Below are 19,099 nucleotides of genomic sequence, written 5' to 3' on the forward strand. Positions count from 1 at the left end.
AATGCAAGCTTTTCAAGGCTGGTAAAAAAAATTACAGCAGGCCCTGGCCAGTTGGCTCAGCGGTAGAGCGTCGGCCTGGCGTGCAGGGGACCCGGGTTCGATTCCCGGCCAGGGCACATAGGAAAAGTGCCCATTTGCTTCTCCACCCCCCCCTCCTTCCTCTCTGTCTCTCTTTTCCCCTCCCGCAGCCAAGGCTCCATTGGAGCAAAGATGGCCCGGGTGCTGGGGATGGCTCCTTGGCCTCTGCCCCAGGCTCTAGAGTGGCTCTGGTCATGGCAGAGCGACGCCCCGGAAGGGCAGAGCATCACCCCCTGGTGGGCAGAGCATAGCCCCTGGTGAGCGTGCCGGGTGGATCCCGGTCAGGCGCATGCAGGAGTCTGTCTGGCTGTCTCTCCCCGTTTCCAGCTTCAGAAAAATACAAAAAAAAAAAATTGCTGCAAACTAATTAATACATTTTTTTCCATTGATTGAGAGAGAGAAAGAGGAAGGGGAGAGCACAGGAAGAATGAGACACATCAACTTGTTCCACTTAGTTCCATTTAGTTGTGCACGCATTGATTCCTTCTTGTGCTGCAACCAGGGATCAAACCCATGACCTAAGTGCACCAGGATGACACTTTATTGACTGAGCCACCTGGCTAGGGCCTAATTAATAAATTTTTAAAAATCAGTCAGTAAGTTAGTACACTTTTCAGTGAATGGCTATAGATGGAAAAAATGCTACTCTTTGAAAGTTGCTCAGTTCTAAAATAAAACATTTTCCTAAAAGATTGAAAGTTTGATTTAGATCACCACCTGACCTTTCAGGTTTTTGGGTTTTTTTTAACAAAATGAGCAATATATCTCTTGTCAGTAGTTATTGCTGCCAAGTGTGAATCAGAAGGACTTGCTTGTTGGGTTTTGTGGTTTTTATTAACATAGACTGTTAAAAAATAACTTTTGTTTTTTATTATATCCAGTCATATAACACCAAAGAATTATTTACCATTGGTAAAATGGAAATAACCTGAAAGGCCAAAGTCCTATTTTAACAATAGGAAAACATCGTAACTGTTTCATTGAGAGCCTTTCTTTATACCTTCCAACCCCCTATTGCACATTGTTCTATTATGAAATAATCTGGAATTGATATTATGTCAAAAACAACTAGCTTAAATTTAGACTTATAACTGTAACCACTGAGCCTGTAAACTTGACATGAGCCATTTTATTTCTTTTGGCTCCTTCAATATGTTGTGTTTGTAACTTAGAGTTTTTAAAACATTTTGCACCTTCTCTTCCTGATCGTGCTAGGCATATATTGTCCTCTCTTTAAGTGAGTCAAAGTTAAATGATTAAATGGCCAATAAATTGTGAAATTTTAATTCATACTGACTCTGAAGTAAAAAAAGGACATGCTTGCAAAACGGGTATCACATTTCTTGCTAAGCAAAGAGAATCATTCAGGATTATTAATTACTTAGTGTGACCCCAAGCAGGGATCCTCAAACTTTTTATAAAAACCGCCCACTTTTGCAGTGCTGGTAGACCTGGTCCCTACTAGTGGGCGTTCCAGCTTTCATGGTGAGCCAATCGCCGCGCTGTTTGGTTGCACGGTAGGGACCAGGTTGACCAGCACTGCAAAAGTGGGCGGTTTTTATAAAAAGTTTGATGACCCCTGTCAGGAGTTTAACTAAAATGCCTATTAAAATAAAAGATTATTACATTTTGCAGTTATATTTGGCACAAGTCATTTTCTTTGAGTCTTATCCATGACTTTCTTATTCTGATGTCTAATACCCTGGCAAAGCTCACTCCTAAAGATTTTGGGATCCCAGCCCTGGTTGTCTGGCTCAGTGGATAGAGCACCAGCCCAGTGTATGGATGTCTTGGGTTTGATTCTTGGTCAGGGAACACAGGGGAAGCGACCATCTGCTTCTCTCCCTCTCCAGCTCCTCGTTCTTCCTCTTCCCCTCCCGCAGTCAGTGGCTCAGTTGATTCAAGCGTTGGCCTCCGGCTTTGAGTATAGCTTGGTTGGTCTGAGTGTCAGCCTCAGGCCCTGAGGATAGCTCGGCTGATTCGAGCATCAGCCCAAGACGGGGATTGGCAGGTGGATCCCAGTCAGGGAGAATGCGGGAATCTGCCTCACTATCTCTTCTCTCACTTGGAAAAAGAAAAAAAAAAGCTTTGGAGATACCATAAAAAATAGTAACTTGATATCAATAATGTCAGAGTAAGGGAAAGTACCGTTGTACAATTCTGAATGATATAATTTTGTTAGTTTTAATTTTTTATGCTATTATCTTAGATTTTAAGGAGGAAATATGAAAATTCTATACATTTTATTCTCTTTCTTCCCTCAAAGAAGATATTGTGGTCATAAGGAACAAAAGTCCAAGTAAATAAGTTTAAATAACCCAATTTGTAAAACAAAAAATGTTTGAAGAGGAAGTAAATAATATTTAACTTATAACCATATCTTCAGAGCCTGGTATATAAATAAATAGACATTATATTTTTCTCTTCAGTTCACTCTGACAGCTGTAGGTCAGAACCAATGTCACATATCCGCCTTAGGAGGAGGATGAGACTACTACACCAAAAAGAGATAAATATGAGTAGGTAGTATTCTCTTTTCTTGAATCTTAAAACTTAGGATCAAATGAATGGACAAGGTTTCTAAATTTTTCTGTGGGAGTATGATTGTATTAAGTTTTCTAGAGCTGCTATAATAAAATACAGACTGGGTAGCTAAAACAGCAGAAATTTATTTTCTCACACTTTTGGAGGTCAAAAGTCCAAGATTTAGTTTCTTCTGAGGCCTCTCTCCTTAATGTACAGATGGCCATCTTCTCACTATGTCCTTACGTGGTTTTTCGTGTGTGTGCTTATATCCTTAGTGTCACTGTGTGTCTCCAACTAATCAAGTGGATTAGGGCCACCTTATCCTCATGTTAACTTAGTCATATCTTTGAAAGCCCTATCTCTAAATACAACTACAATCTGAGGTACTAGGGGGTTGGAGCTTCAAGATACAAGATATAAATTTTGGAGGGACACAATTTAGCCTATAAGAATGATTTAGAAGGGTTTTGGAGGAAATAGGAATATTTAAGGAAATAGAAAGATTTGGAGGAAATAGAGATAATTGTGTAATAATTTACCTATGTTCACCCAGAGTACAGTTCAACCTCAGGAAGTATCATTAAAATTATATAATAGAACTGACCTGTAATGATACAATGGAGAAAGCATTGACTTGGAATGGTGGGGTCACGGGTTTAAAACCCTAGGCTTGCCTGGTCAAGGCATATACAAGAAGCAACTGTTGAGTTAATGCTTCCCACTCCTCCCCTCCCCTTTATTTCTCTCTCTAAATTCAATAAATAAAACCTTTTAAAAATTGTATAATAATATGATTTTTCCTTCAATGCAAGTCAGCCAGCCTTTTTCTTTTTAGCCAGCATACGAGAGAGAGAGAGAGAGAGAGAGAGAGAGAGAGAGAGAGAATGAGAGAGAGAAGGGACAGACAGGAAGGGAAAGAGATGAGAAGCATCAATTCTTCTTTGTAGCACCTTAGTTGTTCATTGATTGGTTTTTCACATGTGCCATGACTGGGGGGCTCCAGCAGAGCAAGTGACCCCTTGCTCAAGCCGGCAACCTTGAGTTTCAAGCCAGCAACCTTTGGGCTCAAGTCAGTGACCAAGGGGTCATGTCATGTCTCTGATCCCATTCTCAAGCTAGCGATCCCACACTCAAGCTGGTGAGCCCATGCTCAAGCCAGATGAGCCCATGTCCCAGCTGGATGAGCTTGTACTCAAGCTGACAACTCGGAATTTCAAACCTAGGTTCTCAGCATCCCAGGCTGATGCTCTTCCAGAACTATGTTGAATAAGAGTGGTGAAAGGGGCACCCCTGCCTTGTTCCTGATTTTAAGGGGATTGCTTTTAATTTTGCCCATTGAGTATGATATTGGCTGTGGGTTTGTCATAGATGGCTTTTATCATGTTGAGGTATGTTCCCTGTATCCCCACTTTGCTGAGAGTTTTGATCATGAATGGGTGCTGGATTTTATCAAATGCTTTTTCTGCATCTATTGAAATTATCATGTGGTTTTCCTCCTTCCTTTTGTTTATGTGATGAATCACATTGATTGATTTGCGAATATTGTACCAGCCTTGCCTCCCCAGAATAAATCCCACTTGATCATGATGTATGATTTTTTTTATATATTGCTGGATCCAGTTCGCTAATATTTTGTTGAGGATTTTAGCATCTAAATTGATCAGGGATATTGGCCTATAATTTTCTTTCTTTGTGTTGTCTTTGCCTGGTTTTGGAATCAGAATTATGCTCACCTCATAAAAGGAGCTTGGAAGTCTTCCTTCCTCTTGAACTTTTTGAAATAGCTTGAGAAGTATAGGAGTTAGTTCTTCTTTGAGTATGTGGTAGAATTCATTTGTGAAGCCATCAGGCCCAGGATTTTTCTTTTTTGGGAGTTTTTTGATAACTGTTTCAATCTCATTTGTTATAATTGGTCTGTTTAGATTTTCTGATTCTTCCAGATTAATTTTTGGAAGATTATATGTTTCAAGGAATTTGTCCATTTCATCTAGGTTGTCTAGTTTTTTGGCGTACAGTTCTTCATAGTATTTTCTTACAATATTTTGTATTTCTGTTGTGTCAGTTGTTATTTCTCCACTCTCATTTCTCTCTTTTTTTCTTGGTGAGTCTGGTTAAAGGTTCATCGATCTTGTTTACCTTTTCAAAGAACCAGCTCCTGGTTTCATTGATCTTCTGTATTGTTTCTTTACTCTCTATGTCATTTATTTCTGCTCTGATCTTTATTATTTCCTTCCTTCTACTAGCTCTGGGCTTTACTTGCTGTTCTTTTTCTAGTTCTTTTAGATGTAGGGTCAAATTGTTTATTTCAGCTTTTTCTAGCTTCTTGGGGTATGCCTGTATTGCTATTAACTTCCCTCTCAGGACTACTTTTGCTGTGTCCCATAAATTTTGAGTTGATGTATGCTCATTATCGTCTGTTTCTAGGAATTTTTTAATTTCTTCTTTGATCTCATTGTTTACCCATTCGTTATTTAATAACATGCTATTTAGTTTCCAAGTGTTTGAGTAGTTTTCAGTTTTTCTGTTGTGGTTAATTTCTAGTTTCATGCCTTTGTGATCAGAGAAAGTGCTCGATATGATTTCAATCTTAAATTTGTTGAGACCACTTTTGTGCCCTAACATGTGGTCTATTCTAGAGAATGTACCATGAGCGCTTGAAAAGAATGTTTATTTTTCTGCTGTTTTAGGGTGAAAAGTTCTGAAGATATTTATTAAATCAAGTTGATCTAATATGACCTTTAAGTGTGCTGATTCTTTGTTAATTTTCTTTCTTGAGGATCTATCTAATGATGTTAATGGGGTATTGAAATCCCCTACTATTATAGTATTGCTGTTGATCTCGCCCTTTAAATCCATTAAAGTCTGCTTTATATATTTAGGTGCTCCTATATTACGTGCATAGATATTTATAACGGTTATATCTTCCTGTTGGATTGCTCCCTTTATCATTATGTAGTGACCTTCTTTATCTCTAACTGTAGTCTTTGTTTTAAAGTCCATTTTGTCTGATATAAGTATTGCTACCCCACTTTTTTTTCATTTCCATTTGCGGGAAATATTTTTTTCCATCCTTTTATCTTCAGTCTATGTGCGTCTTTTGATTTAAGGTGTGTCTCTTGTAGACAGCATATGTATGGGTCCTGTTTTCTTATCTACGTAGCTACCCTATGTCTTTTGATCGGATCATTTAATCCATTTACATTTAAGGTTATTAATATTTAATTGTTTATTGCCATTTTATTCTTTAAAACTGTATTCCTCTTTTGCTATATTCTTTTTTTCCTTTGATCTGTTTACAACAGGTCCCTTAGCATTTCTTGCAGCCTTGGTTTGGTTGTACTGAATTCCTTGAGGGGTTTTTTTTGTTGGGAAAGCTTTTTATTTCTCCTTCAATTTTAAATGATAGCCTTGCTGGATAAAGTAGTCTTGGTTGTAGGCTCTTGTTCTGTATTACTTTAAATATTTCTTGCCATTCCCTTCTGGCCTCAAGTGTTTCTGTTGAGAAGTCAGAAGTCATCCTTATGGGGGCTCCTTTGTAGGTGATAGTCTTTTTTTCTCTAGCAGCTTTTAATATTTTCTCTTTATCATTTAGCTTTGGTATTTTAATTATGATGTTGTCTTGGTGTAGATTTCTTTGGGTTTCTCCTTAGTGGAGTTCTCTGTGCTTTCTGAACATGTGAGATGTTTTCCTGCCTTAATTGAGGGAAGTTTTCAGCTATGATATGCTTGAACAAAGTCTCCATACCTTATTCTTTCTCTTCTTCTTCAGGAACCCCTATGATACGGATGTTATTTCTCTTCATGTTGTCACAGAGCTCTCTTAGAGTTTCCTCAGACTTTTGAGTCTCTTTTCTTTTTTTCTGCTCTGCTTCTGTGCCTTTATTTACCTTGTCTTCTAACTCACTGATTCGATTCTCCGCTTCATCCATCCTGCTTTTAATTCTTTCCATTGTGTTCCTTATTTCAGATATTGTATTTGTCATTTCTGACTGATTCTTTTTTATTATTTCAATGTCCTTTTTTATATTTGCTATCTCTTTATTTAGGTGTTTGTAATGACCATCTATTGTTGTTCTAATATCTTTGAGCATCCTAACAATCGTTATTTTAAACTCTGCATCTGGTAACTTGGTTATATCTGATTCATTTAGGTCCTTTTCTGGGGATTTCTCTTGGTTCATTTGTGTTGCATTTCTCTGCCTTTGCATTTTCTCTGTGTAAAGGAAGGTTTTGGCCACTGGCGTCCACTGGGTATGGCCTCTATTCCCTAGGTATGGTCTGTCTGCAGACCCACCACCCCTTCTTCTGTTGCTGCCTAGGGCTTTTGTGTTTGGGCGTTGCCGGTGCCTGCCCACTGGGGCTGTTGCTTAGGTTTCCACCTCTCCTTCACGGGAGTGGCTGTGATCATGTGCTCAGGTGCACAAGCCTTGGTGGCCTTGGCCTTTGCCCCGCCTCCATGGGTGGCATTATGCTCGGCCCTGAGGGCTCTGGCGAGCACCTTTGCTCACCTGCGGGTCTCTGCCTGTTTCCAGGCTTTTGCCTGCCCTTGCAGGAGGAGTCTGCTCGTGGAACAACTGCTAGCCTTGGCTCTACTGGCCAGTAGCGGAACTCTGCCTGTTCTGGGCTTTTGGCTCCACCCCTGCGGGAGGAGCTGGCTCCCAAGTCAGGCCACAAGCCTTGGTTTCACGGGCAGGGCAAGGCTGTGCTCCTGTGCCCTTGCTCAAGGGCTGGTCTCCACCCCTCCCAGGGTTCCCGCCCTTCTCCCGCAGGCTGGATTACAGTCTGCCTGCAGCTGGGCTTGACCGCTTTTGCACGCCTACGCCTCCCCAGCCAGGCAAGACTGAGCTCACACGTGAGCCCAGTGGCGGCCAGCAGACTTCCGCTCTTGCCAACAGAACCGTGCTTCTGTGTCCCGCCGCTGCCCGCCCTCTGGTGAGCCCTTAGCCGTGTGGGGTGCGGGCGCTGCAGCTCAGATCCTAACACTCACTACTGTAGCCTCGAAAGCTCCCTCCTTCTAAGCAACTCTGCTCTGAGTGCCGTGGGAGAGCTTGTTTGGCTGGTGTCCTGCTTCCCTTTGCTGGTATTGCTGTTTCCAGGGGAAATATTCACTTCAGATTTGGGGAGTGACTGTCCCAGGGGTTAGAGTGGCTGTCTCTCAAATGTTTCTCCCTGTACCTCCTAGATTACACTCTCTTCCTGCTACTCCGGTACTCTCCTCACTCCCCGTCCCCCGGAGCCCTGGGTGAGTGGTTATGAGAGAGGTGTTCTGCGCGGTCCCTTTAAGAAGAATCCTGGGTCTGAGAAATCAGACTCTTTCTCACAGTGTCCTGACTTGTTTCCAACTAAATACTGTCCTTACGCCTCTTCTGGGCTCTGGGGCTGCAGGCTGGGGCTTTGTTCCTGGGATTCAGGACCCTTCCCTCTCTGCTAAACTCACTTCCCGCCTTGCGAGTCTCTCTCGGCTGCCATTCGCTCCGGGGAGCTGGGCAGTCCTCTCCGCATTTCCGCTTTTCCTACCAGTCTCGGTGTGGCTTCTTCAGTGTTCCTTGGTTGAAGAGTCCTCTTAGTTTAGTCCAAAGTTGGTTTTTCCAGATGATAGTTCTTAAAATTAGTTTGTAATCCACTTTGGTTCTGGGAGGTGGAAGTTGGTACGTCCACCTACTCCAGTGCCATCTTCTCCAATAAAATTATTTTTTAATGAAAATACAATCACATACCGTATAAATATCCAAACCGTATTGCAGTCGAAACAATATTTAATTAATAGAATGAGTTTGAAGGAGTTATATCGCAAATAAAACATTTTTTTTGTTTTACAAACAGCCTGGACACGTTTTCAAGTTACCAACTACAGCTATTGTCTATGCTACAATGACACTTGACCACAAAAATAACGAATTGTTTGACCTTGGGTGTGCACTGGCAAACTCCGCCTAAAAGAATGTGGGTTTCACATTGCCACTAAACGTCAAACAGTTCATATCAAGTACAGACTAGTACAAAAGTTGTAAATCTTTATAATGGAGTTCTTTTAAAAAATAAAGTATCACGAATCCATTTGAACAATTATTGGAAGTTAACCCTAGATTAGGAACATGCAGAATTCTTTTTCACATATCAATATCTTCTTAAATATCTTGATTTCCAATAAGCAAAAACACTTCCGCTTCTGAGTAGCTAAGGTTTTAAAGTAGTGGAGAATATTACAAATTTAATTGCGGGCCGCATAAATTCATTACGCAGGCCTGATCCGGCCTGCAGGCTATATGTTGGCCATGCCTGCTCTATCCACTGTGTCACCACCTGGTTAGCCAAGTCAGCCAACGTTTATTGAGCACCTGTTCTATGCAAGGCACTGAGAAAAATAAGGAAAACACAGAAGTAACTAAGGTGTGTTTGTCTTCCCTCAAGGAGCATATGAATCCAATGTGGGAGAAAAGAAGTGTAATATAATAAACATGCTACTAGACATAGAAAGGTACAAAATGCTATAAGAATATGGAAGAAACGGAAATTCTTTGGAAGTTACACTGATTTTCTCTGTCTGCCCTCACCTATTCATAGTATCCAAAGGTTTAAGGTAGGAATGGCGAACAGAAGAAAATACTGAATCAAGGGTTTTGAGGTTTCCATGTGCTCAACCTTGTTGGATATTGACTTATTTTTAAAACTGTGTTTAAGATATAAAAATAGCTCTATTACTTTTTTTTTTTTTTTTTGTATTTTTCTGAAGCTAGAAACAGGGAGAGACAGTCAGACAGACTCCCGCATGGGCCCGACCGGGATCCACCCGGCATGCCCACCAGGGGGCGACGCTCTGCCCCTCCGGGGCGTCACTCTGTTGTGACCAGAGCCACTCTAGCGCCTGGGGCAGAGGCCAAGGAGCCATCCCCAGCGCCCGGGCCATCTTTGCTCCAATGGAGCCTCAGCTGTGGGAGGGGAAGAGAGAGACAGAGAGGAAGGAGAGGGGGAGGGGTGGAGAAGCAGATGGGCGCTTCTCCTGTGTGCCCTGGCCGGGAATCGAACCTGGGACTTCTGCATGCCAGGCCGACGCTCTACCACTGAGCCAACTGGCCAGGGCTACTTTTTATTATTTTTAAAGTAAAATATGTTTATATTAAGAAATCCAGAAAAGGCACTATATCCATTTCTACACCCTGGTCTTCATTGTTTCTTTCTTTTTTTTTTTTTTTTACAGAGACAGAGAGAGGGATAGAGAGACAGGAATGAAGAGAGATGAGAAGCATCAATCATCAGTTTTTCGTTGCGACACCTTAGTTGTTCATTGATTGCTTTCTCATATGTGCCTTGACCGTGAGGCTACAGCAGAGTGAGTGATCCCTTGCTCAAGCCAGTGATCTTGGGTCGAAGCTGGTGAGCTTTGCTCGAACCAGATGAGCCCACACTCAAGCTTGCGACCTTGGGGTCTCGAACCTGGGTCCTCCACATCCCAGTTCGACACTCCATCCACTTCGCCACCTCCTGGTCAGGCTCCATTGTTTCTTTATTTATAATGCTTCTCATATTCTTTTGACAATCTGATATCACTGTCACTGAAACAGAAGCTAGAAAGAAATAAGAAAACAAAGGAAAAGTTTTCTACAATTGCTTTAATAGTGGCTAAAATGTTTACACACCTGAAATTTATAGCACCAGAATTATATAAAGGTTATGGCCTAACTAAATTATATATTCTGACATAAATTATGATTTAACACTAATTATACAGGTAAGTTGTTTAAAACCAAGTACAAATATTGATCGACTTACGACCATTCGATTTTACGACCACAATCGCTAGCCACAACTGCTCTGCGTCTGGCAGCGCAAGCGTTGTCCAGCTGGGCGTACAACAGTGTGGAACAGCTTCCGGCAGCACTACCATCTCTGCGTGCAGCATTTCAACTGTTATCCCAGACTCGGGACAGCAATTTGTGTTTCGTGTCTTGGCTATTTTTCATCAGACCCCTCCCAAGATGACTACCAAGAGGAAATTGTCTTTGCAAATACTAAACCAGTTGTACTGGTAATGCAGTGTTTTACTTAAACCTGACAAATGTAAAAATAAGAAACAAAATGGTGTAGAGATGATACAAATGGCATAAAATGAACAAAGAAAATTATGATATATAACAATAATGAAAGAAAATTATGATAAAATATGACTTAAAGATTTTTATAACATCATTTCACAGTACTGTACATATAGCCTACTCAACTTACGACCAAATCGTGTTACGACCAGTCTGTCGGAACCAATCGTGGTCGTACATCGAGCACTAGCTGTATTAATCTAAAAAAGATAAGCTTATTTTATCCTTAAAGAGGAGTTTCAAATACAACTCTTGAAATAACAATGAGACAGGCAGTGGGGAGGGAAGTAATCCCAGTTTTGAGTCTAAAAATTTAAGTTGGAATTTGGATGTGTCTAGGGATGTTCATGGTTCGAGCAGAGCTTTGACCAAGTTAATATATTTCAATCATAAATTTATGCTTTCAAGAAACAAATTGAGAAATACTATGTATCAGTCATACTCTCTCCTTAAGGAATTTATAGTCTAATGAGGACAAATAGTTGCTTCCAATGTAATATAATAAATGGTGGGGAGAAGTATATATACACAGGCACTCCCAGGTAAGGTACCTAACCTAGAGGGTGGAGTGGAGGGAAGGACAGTGTTAGAAAGGTTACGAGGAAGATGTGAGCCCTGTACTCAATCCTTAAGAACAAGGAGGAGTTGGAGAAAGAAGAGCAGTTGGTTCTTCTAGACAGAAAGAATTTTGTGTGCAAAGGCCAGTATGCAAAAATAAGGCATTAAGAGTACTTTGCCTGACCTGTGGTGGCACAGTGGATAAAGTGTCAACCTGAAACACTGAGATTGCCAGTTTGAAACCCTGGGCTTGCCTGGTGAAGGCACATGTGGGAGTTGATGCTTCCTGCTCCACCCTCCTTTTCTCTCCCTCTCTGTCTCCTCTCTCTCTCTCTCTCAAATGAATAAAAAAAGAGAAATCTAATAAAAATAAAACAAAAAATTTAAAAAAAAGAGTACTTAAGGCCCTGGCGGGTGGCTTAGTGGATAGAGCATTGTCCAAGTGCACTGAGGTCACAGGTTTAATCCCTAGTCAGGGCACATATGAGAAGCAGTCAATGAGTGCACAACTAAATGGAACAACTAAAGGGGAATAATGAGTTGATGCTTCTCTCTCTCTCTCTCTTTCCATTTTTTTCTCTATCTCAAATAAATGGGAAAAAAAAATTTTTTTAAGTACTTAAAATAGTTTTGGAGCCTGACCCAGCGGTGGCACAGTGGATAGAGTGTCAGACTGGGACGCAGAGGACCCATGTTCAAAACCCGAGGTCGCCGGCTTGAATACAGGCTCCGGCTTGAGCTGGGCTCACCAGCTTGAGCAAGGGGTCACTGGCTTGAGTGTGGGATCATAGACATGACCCCATGATTGCTGGCTTGAGCCCAAAAAAGTTGCTGGCTTGAGCCCAAGGTCTCTGGCTTGAGTGAGGGGTCAATCACTCTGCTCTAGCCCCCTGGTCAAGGCACATATGAGAACACAATCAATGAACAACTAAAGTGCCACAGCAAAGAATTGATGCTTCTCATCTCTCTCCCTCCTATCTGTCTGTCCCTATCTGTTCCTCTCTCTGACTGTCTCCGTAAAAAAAAAAAAAAAGTCTTGCGTAAACTTAATTTTTTTTTTAATTTTTTTTTTTTACAGAGACAGAGTCAGATAGAAGGATAGATAGGGACAGACAGACAGGAGGGAAAGAGATGAGAAGCACCAATCATTAGTTTTTTGTTGGGACACCTTAGTTGTTCATTGATTGCTTTCTCATATGTGCCTTGACCGTGGGGCTGCAGCAGACCGAGTAACCCCTTGCTCCAGCCAGCAACTTTGGGTCCAAGCGGGTAAGCTTTGCTCAAACCAGATGAGCCCATGCTCAAGCTGGCGACCTCGGGGTCTCTAACCTGGTCATCCGCATCCCAGTCCAATGTTCTATCCATTGTGCCACCACCTTGGTCAGGTGCGTAAACTTAATTTTTTTTTTTTTTTTTTGTATTTTTCTGAAGCTGGAAATGGGGAGAGACAGTCAGACAGACTCTCGCATGCACCCGACTGGGATCCACCCGGCACGCCCACCAGGGGCGAAGCTCTGCCCACCAGGGGGCGATGCTCTGCCCCTCTGGGGCATCACTCTGTCCCTATCAGAGCCACTCTAGCGCCTGGAGCAGAGGCCAAGGAGCCATCCCCAGCTCCGGGGCCATCTTTGCTCCAATGGAGCCTCGGCTGCGGGAGGGGAAGAGAGAGACGGAGAGGGGGAGGGGTGGAGAAGGAGATGGGCGCTTCTCCTGTGTGCCCTGGCCAGGAATCAAACCGGGACTTCTGCATGCCAGGCTGACACTCTACCACTGAGCCAACCGGCCAGGGCCTAAACTTAATTTTTAATGTATTATTGGGTCTTTGAAGAGTAAAGGAAATTGTCAGGGCCCCCCAAAAAATACCAAAATTAAAAACCTAGAGATGAGCAATAAACAAACTAATTCTCCCTGGGGGAAATTGCCAAATCAGTCCAGATATTCAGGAATTTAGTGGTCAGAAATATATAGGTCTCCACAGACTCACAGATTTACAAAAAATTAAATATGGACCTGTTACTCAGATATAATAAGGCATACAAAGAATTAAACACCCATGAGAAAGAATCAGGAGAAATAACAAATAAGAAGTCATTCAAGGACCTTAGATCAGACAATATAAAATATCTTTGACATTTTTTAAAGAAATAAAAGAATCAAATGTACCTCGAAACAAATCATCACAAATGACCAGGCAAATGTGGAAAATAACTAAATAGGATAAGAAATAAAAATAGTTGGCCTGACCTGTGGTGGCGCAGTGGATAAAGCTTCGACCTGGAAATGCTGAGGTCGCTGGTACAAAACCCTGGGCTTGCCTGGTCAAGGCACATATGGGAGTTGATGCTTCCTGCTCCTCCCCCTGTTCTCTCTCTATCTCTTCCTCTCTCTCTCTCTCCCCTCTCTCTCTAATAAAAATGAATAAATAAAATCTAAAAAAAAGTAAATAAAATAAAATAAAATAATTAAAAAAAAGACTTTAGAAACAAAACTTTAAAAAAATAAAAATAAAATAAAAATAGTTGAACTCAAAATCTCAGTTAATTAAACATATTAGATATAGATGGTGAAAGTAATTGCAAGCCAGATATGAAATGACTCCTCAGAAAGCAATATAGAGGCCCTGGCTGGCTAGCTCAGTGGTAGAGTGTCAGCCTGGCATGTGGAGGTCCCAGGTTTGATTCCTGGCCAGAGCACACAGGAGAAGCGCCCATTTGCTTCTCCACCATTCCCCCTCTACTTTTTCTTTGTCTCTCTCTTTCCCTCCTGCAGCCAAGGCTCCATTGGAGCAAAGTTGGACCTGGGCACTGAGGATGGCTCCATGGTCTCCACCTCAGGCGCTAGAATGACTTGTTGCAATGGAGCAACGCCCAAGTTGGGCAGAGCATTGCCCCCTGGTGGGTATGCCAGGTAGGTCCCGGTCAGGCACATGTGGGAGTCTGTCTCTCTGCCTCCCTGCTTCTCACTTCAGAAAATTACCCCCCCCAAAAAAAAAGCAATATAGAGACAAAGGAAATAAAAATATAAGAGGTTAAAAGATATGGGGGGCTTGAGTAAGAAAGATTGAAGTCCCAGAAGGAAGGAATATAAAAAACAGAGGAGCCTGGCTTGACCAGGTGGTGGCACAGTGGATAGAGCATCATCCTGGAATGCTGAGGACCCAGGTTCGAAACCCTGAGGTCACTGGCTTGAGTGTGGACTCACGAGCTTGAGTGCAGGGTTGCTGGCTTGAGTGTGGGATCATAGACATGACCCCATGGTCGTTGGCTTGGCTGGAGTCCCCCACCCTGCCCCCATCAAAGCAATGATGAGAATGAAATAAACAACTAAGGTGCTGCAACTATGAGTTGATACTTTTTTAAATTGATTTTAATTTATTATGTTTACATAGATTCTAGTGTCCCCCCAAATGCATCTCCCCTCCCCCATGTTCACCTCAACACCCCCTTTGCCCCCCTTCCCTCCAGGATTTGGTTTCCTGCTCTCTATAATGCTGTGTTATGTATATATAATTTCACCAATCTCTTTCCCTTCTCTGATCCCATCCTATCATCCCCTTTCCCTCTGTCGGCTTTCCTTCTGGCCCCTTTGATCCCACCTCTGCCTCTATTCTGTTCCTCAGTAGTTGATACTTTTCATCTCTCTCACTTCCCATCTGTTCTTGTCTGTCTGTGTGTATGTGTGTGTCTCTCTCTGTTTCTCTCCCTTGTGCATGCAAAATAAATGAAGGAAGGTAAAAGGGGAGGAAGGAGGGAGGCTGACCTGTGGTGGCACAGTGGATAAAGTGTTGACTTGGAATGCTGAGGTCACTGGTTTGAAACCCCAGCCTTGCCTAGTCAAGGCACATATAAGAAGCAGCTACTGAGACCTGATGCTTCCCTCTCTGTCTTCCCCTCCCTGTTTTCTCTTTCTCTCTCTCTCTCTCTCTCTCTCTCTCTCTCTCTCTCTCTCTCTTCTTTCTCTTAAAAAAATGGAGGAAAGCCAAAATTCTTAGAGATAAGGACTCAGAATATTTTTAAAACATATTTATTGGCCCTGGCCGGTTGGCTCAGTGGTAGAGCGTCGGCCTGGCGTGTGGAAGTCCCGGGTTCAATTCCCGGCCAGGGTACCCAGGAGAAGCGCCCATCTGCTTCTCCACCCCTCCCCCTCTCCTTCCTCTCTGTCTCTCTCTTCCCCTCCCACAGCCGAGGCTCCACTGGAGCAAGGATGGCCCGGGCGCTGGGGATGGCTCCTCGGCCTCTGCCCCAGGTGCTGGAGTGGCTCTGGTCGCAACAGAGCGAAGCCCTGGAGGGGCAGAGCATCACCCCCTGGTGGGCAGAGCGTCGCCCCCTGGTGGGCGTGCCGGGTGGATCCCGGTCGGGCGCATGCGGGAGTCTGTCTGACTGTCTCTCCCCGTTTCCAGCTTCGGAAAAATACAGAAAAAAAAAAACACATTTATTGCTTTTAGAGAGAGAGGAAGGGAGACAAACAGAAAGATCAATCTGTTCCTGTATGTACCCTGATCGGGGGTTGAACCCGCAACCTTTGTGTATTCAAGATGATGCTCTAACCAACCTAGCCATCTGGCCAGGGGTAAGAAGTGAAAATTTTTAAGAACTAAGAACTAAATCTACAGACATAGGAAGCGTATCCCAAATAGGATAAGTAAATTCAGACACAATCATATTGTGTGCCAAACTGCAAAACACCAAGAGATCTTGAAGGACTAAAGAAAAAAGGTAAATCACCCACAAAGAAACCACAGGCAATAGAAATGATAGATTTCTCACTTGCACAATGGAAGCTAGAGAAGGAGACATAGTATCTGTAATGTGATAGAGAAAACTATCAAGCTAGAATTTTATGTCCAGAGAAACTATCTTTCAAGAATTGTGGTAAAATAAAGACATTTCAGATAAACAAAATAGAGTTTGCCTTCAACAGACTTTCACTTAAGGAAATTCTACTTTAGGAAGAAGGAAAATGGTACCAGAAAGGAGGTCTGAAATGCAAGAAGGAATGGTGAGCAAGGAAATTGGTAAGCATCTGAGTAAATCTAAACAGTGCTACCTACATAAAATAATGATGCTACTAATAATGTCTAATTTGTGAGGTTAAACAAAAGGATAAAATATTGGTCAACTAGGAAAGTAGTTACTATATTGATTCACTTAAATCAGATCTTGTATTAATTTTAAATTAATTGTCATGCGTATTAAAATACCAAGGATAACTTTCCTAAATAAAAGTGAGTATATAATTTCCAAAGCAATAAAGAGGAAAAATAGAATTTTTTTAAAAGTTTAATAAAAAATTCTAGACTACTGTTAACTAGTGATTTAGTTTGGAGGTTGCTTTAAAGCCATGCGAAACCATCCCTGCCGACATCTCACCCAGCTTCTCTCCAGTGAGAGGGAATGCTATACCCAAAGACAGCTAAATATTATTGAACAGCTCTGATGAGTGTTACTTGTGTTAATCATAACTCCTTGCACAGAACCTTCAAGATTCCATACTGCCTTTCAGTAGCAAGTTCAAAGCATTAGGCTTTCCAAACAACTGGTCCCAATAAACTTGATCTTATGATGTCTCTTTAAATCCTTGAGTTAGATCTGTAAACATTTGAGGCCTCCTTTCTAGACACTGTAGTTTAAAATGCCCTTGGCCCTGGCCGTTTGGCCCAGCATGTGGAAGTCCTGGGCTCAATTCCCATCTGCTTCTCCATCCTTCCCCCTCTCCTTTCTCTCTATCTCTCTCTTCACCTCCCGCAGCCAAGGCTCCATTGGAGCAAAGTTGGCCTGAGCTCTGAGGACGGCTCCATGGCCTCTGCCTCAGGCACTAGAATGGCTCCAATTGCAGAGGAGCAATGCCCCAGATGGGCAGAGCATCGCCCCCTGGTAGGCATGCCTGGTGGATTCTGGTAGGGCACATCTGGGAGTCTGACAGCCTCCCCACTTCTAACTTTGGAAAAATACAAAACAAAAAATGCCCTTTTGAAGAATAGGTGGAATTTAGAGGGTTTTCCAGAAAAACACTTCCTCTCTGCCAAATTCAAACTCTTCCTCAAACCCCAGCTCAGATCCCGTAGCATTCCTGACTACTCTAGCCCAAGGTGACTTAAAATTTGAAAAGCTATCATCTAAACCAGGGGTCCCCAAACTATGGCCCCCTGAGGCCATTTATCTGGCCCCCGCCGCACTTCTGGAAGGGCACCTCTTTTATTGGTGGTCAGTGAGAGGAGCATAGTTCCCATTGAAATATTGGTCAGTTTGTTGATTTAAATTTACTTGTTCTTTATTTTAAATATTGTATTTGTTCCCGTTTTGTTTTTTTACTTTAAAATAAGATATGTGCAGTGTGCATAGGAATTTGTTCATAGTTTTTTTTTATAGTCCGGTCCTCCAACGGTCTGAGGGACAGTGAACTGGCCCCCTGTGTAAAAAGTTTGGGGACCCCTGATCTAAACCAAACTTACAAGAGTCATTAATGCCTGTCTCTTCTGCTTTTATAACTGAGCTTTTATTTAAATTTTATTCTATTGCAGGACTCTCTTGAAGCTTGCATGGTCTTTCCAGCTAGATTTTCAGCTCTTAAGACAGTAGCTATTTCTTATATGCCGTTGTATCTTTTATAGCACCTAGAGAAGGAGAACTAACACTTAACTGCCAACTGTATTCCACTCCCTGTAATAAATGCTCTCTTGAATATAACATCTAATTTATTCCTCACAGCAAACTTACTTATTGTAGAGAAAGAGAGAGAAAGAGAAAGTGGGGGTGAAAGGAGCAGGAAGCATCAACTTGGAATAGTTGCTTCTCATATGTGCCATGACTGGGTTTCAAACCAGTGACCTCAGCATTCCAGGTCAGTGCTTTACACTGCGCCAGCACAGGTCAGACTCACAGCAAACTTATGAAGATAGATATTAGTGTCCCCATTTTAAAGATGAAAACATTGCACTTGAGAAAGATTAAGTCACATAAGCAAGTCAGTGGCAAAACTGGGTTCCAACCACACCACCCATCAAAATAGCTTGTATTATTAATACATATCTTGAAAGATTAAAAGGTTCATATAGTTTACATTTTTCTACTCGACTCATTTGTATCCTACTGTGAAATTGAGTGTCATGAAAACATATTTCAAAGAAACCAAAACTCTTCTCTAAAAGTAAAACTTGACATGCCAGTCTTTAACTAACAGCCAAATACAGAAAGAACTTAAAAGTCAGGCAGAAAATCATATTGGGCAGGGTTAGATTAAGGCAATTAAGGAGAGATTCTTTTATTCTATACTTTTCTCTGAGTTCATATAGTATGCTGTGAAACAAATCACAACAGCGTATACTATTCTTAGGGTGCTTGCTACAAGCCTTTATTTCTTTCAGAATATTCTTTCTCTTCTCTTTTCTCCTTTTCTAGGGTTACACATCATTCTGGAATGACTGCATATCATCTGGCCTGCGAGGGGGCATCCTGATAGAGCTGGCTATGCGGGGTCGAATCTATCTGGAACCCCCCACCATGCGTAAGAAACGACTACTGGACAGAAAGGTACAACATCCTCTGTGAACATTCTCTGAGTTTATGAGAGGGTGGGTGTCAATGGTCCATTTTGGAAGAATAGAAATACACTGCTCACAAACATTAGGGGATATTTCAAAATGAATATGAAGCATTGAATATCCCCTAATGTTTGTGAGCAGTATATTAGAGTAGTGAGACAAGATAAATATCACTGATTTAGTTGCCCTTATTACCTAATAGTTTTAATTATTCTATATCAGAGGGAGAAATCCAAAAATCTTTGGTCTAAGGAGTTAAAAGAGACCCTGGCTGGTTGGCTCAGCGGTAGAGTGTCCACCTGGC

General features: G+C 42.0%; 1 protein-coding gene across 1 annotated transcript in view; it reads left to right on the plus strand.

Annotated features, from left to right (window-relative positions):
• GOLPH3L (golgi phosphoprotein 3 like) overlaps nt 1–19,099 on the plus strand; it is a 54,525-nt gene that overhangs the window by 18,198 nt on the left and 17,228 nt on the right. Inside the window, exon 3 of the mRNA XM_066268029.1 lies at nt 18,653–18,784. Coding sequence (XP_066124126.1) covers nt 18,653–18,784 — 132 coding nt within the window. The remainder of the gene's footprint in view (nt 1–18,652; nt 18,785–19,099) is intronic.

Source organism: Saccopteryx bilineata, chromosome 3 (genome assembly GCF_036850765.1).
Source record: "Saccopteryx bilineata isolate mSacBil1 chromosome 3, mSacBil1_pri_phased_curated, whole genome shotgun sequence".
Classification (NCBI taxonomy): domain Eukaryota; kingdom Metazoa; phylum Chordata; class Mammalia; order Chiroptera; family Emballonuridae; genus Saccopteryx; species Saccopteryx bilineata.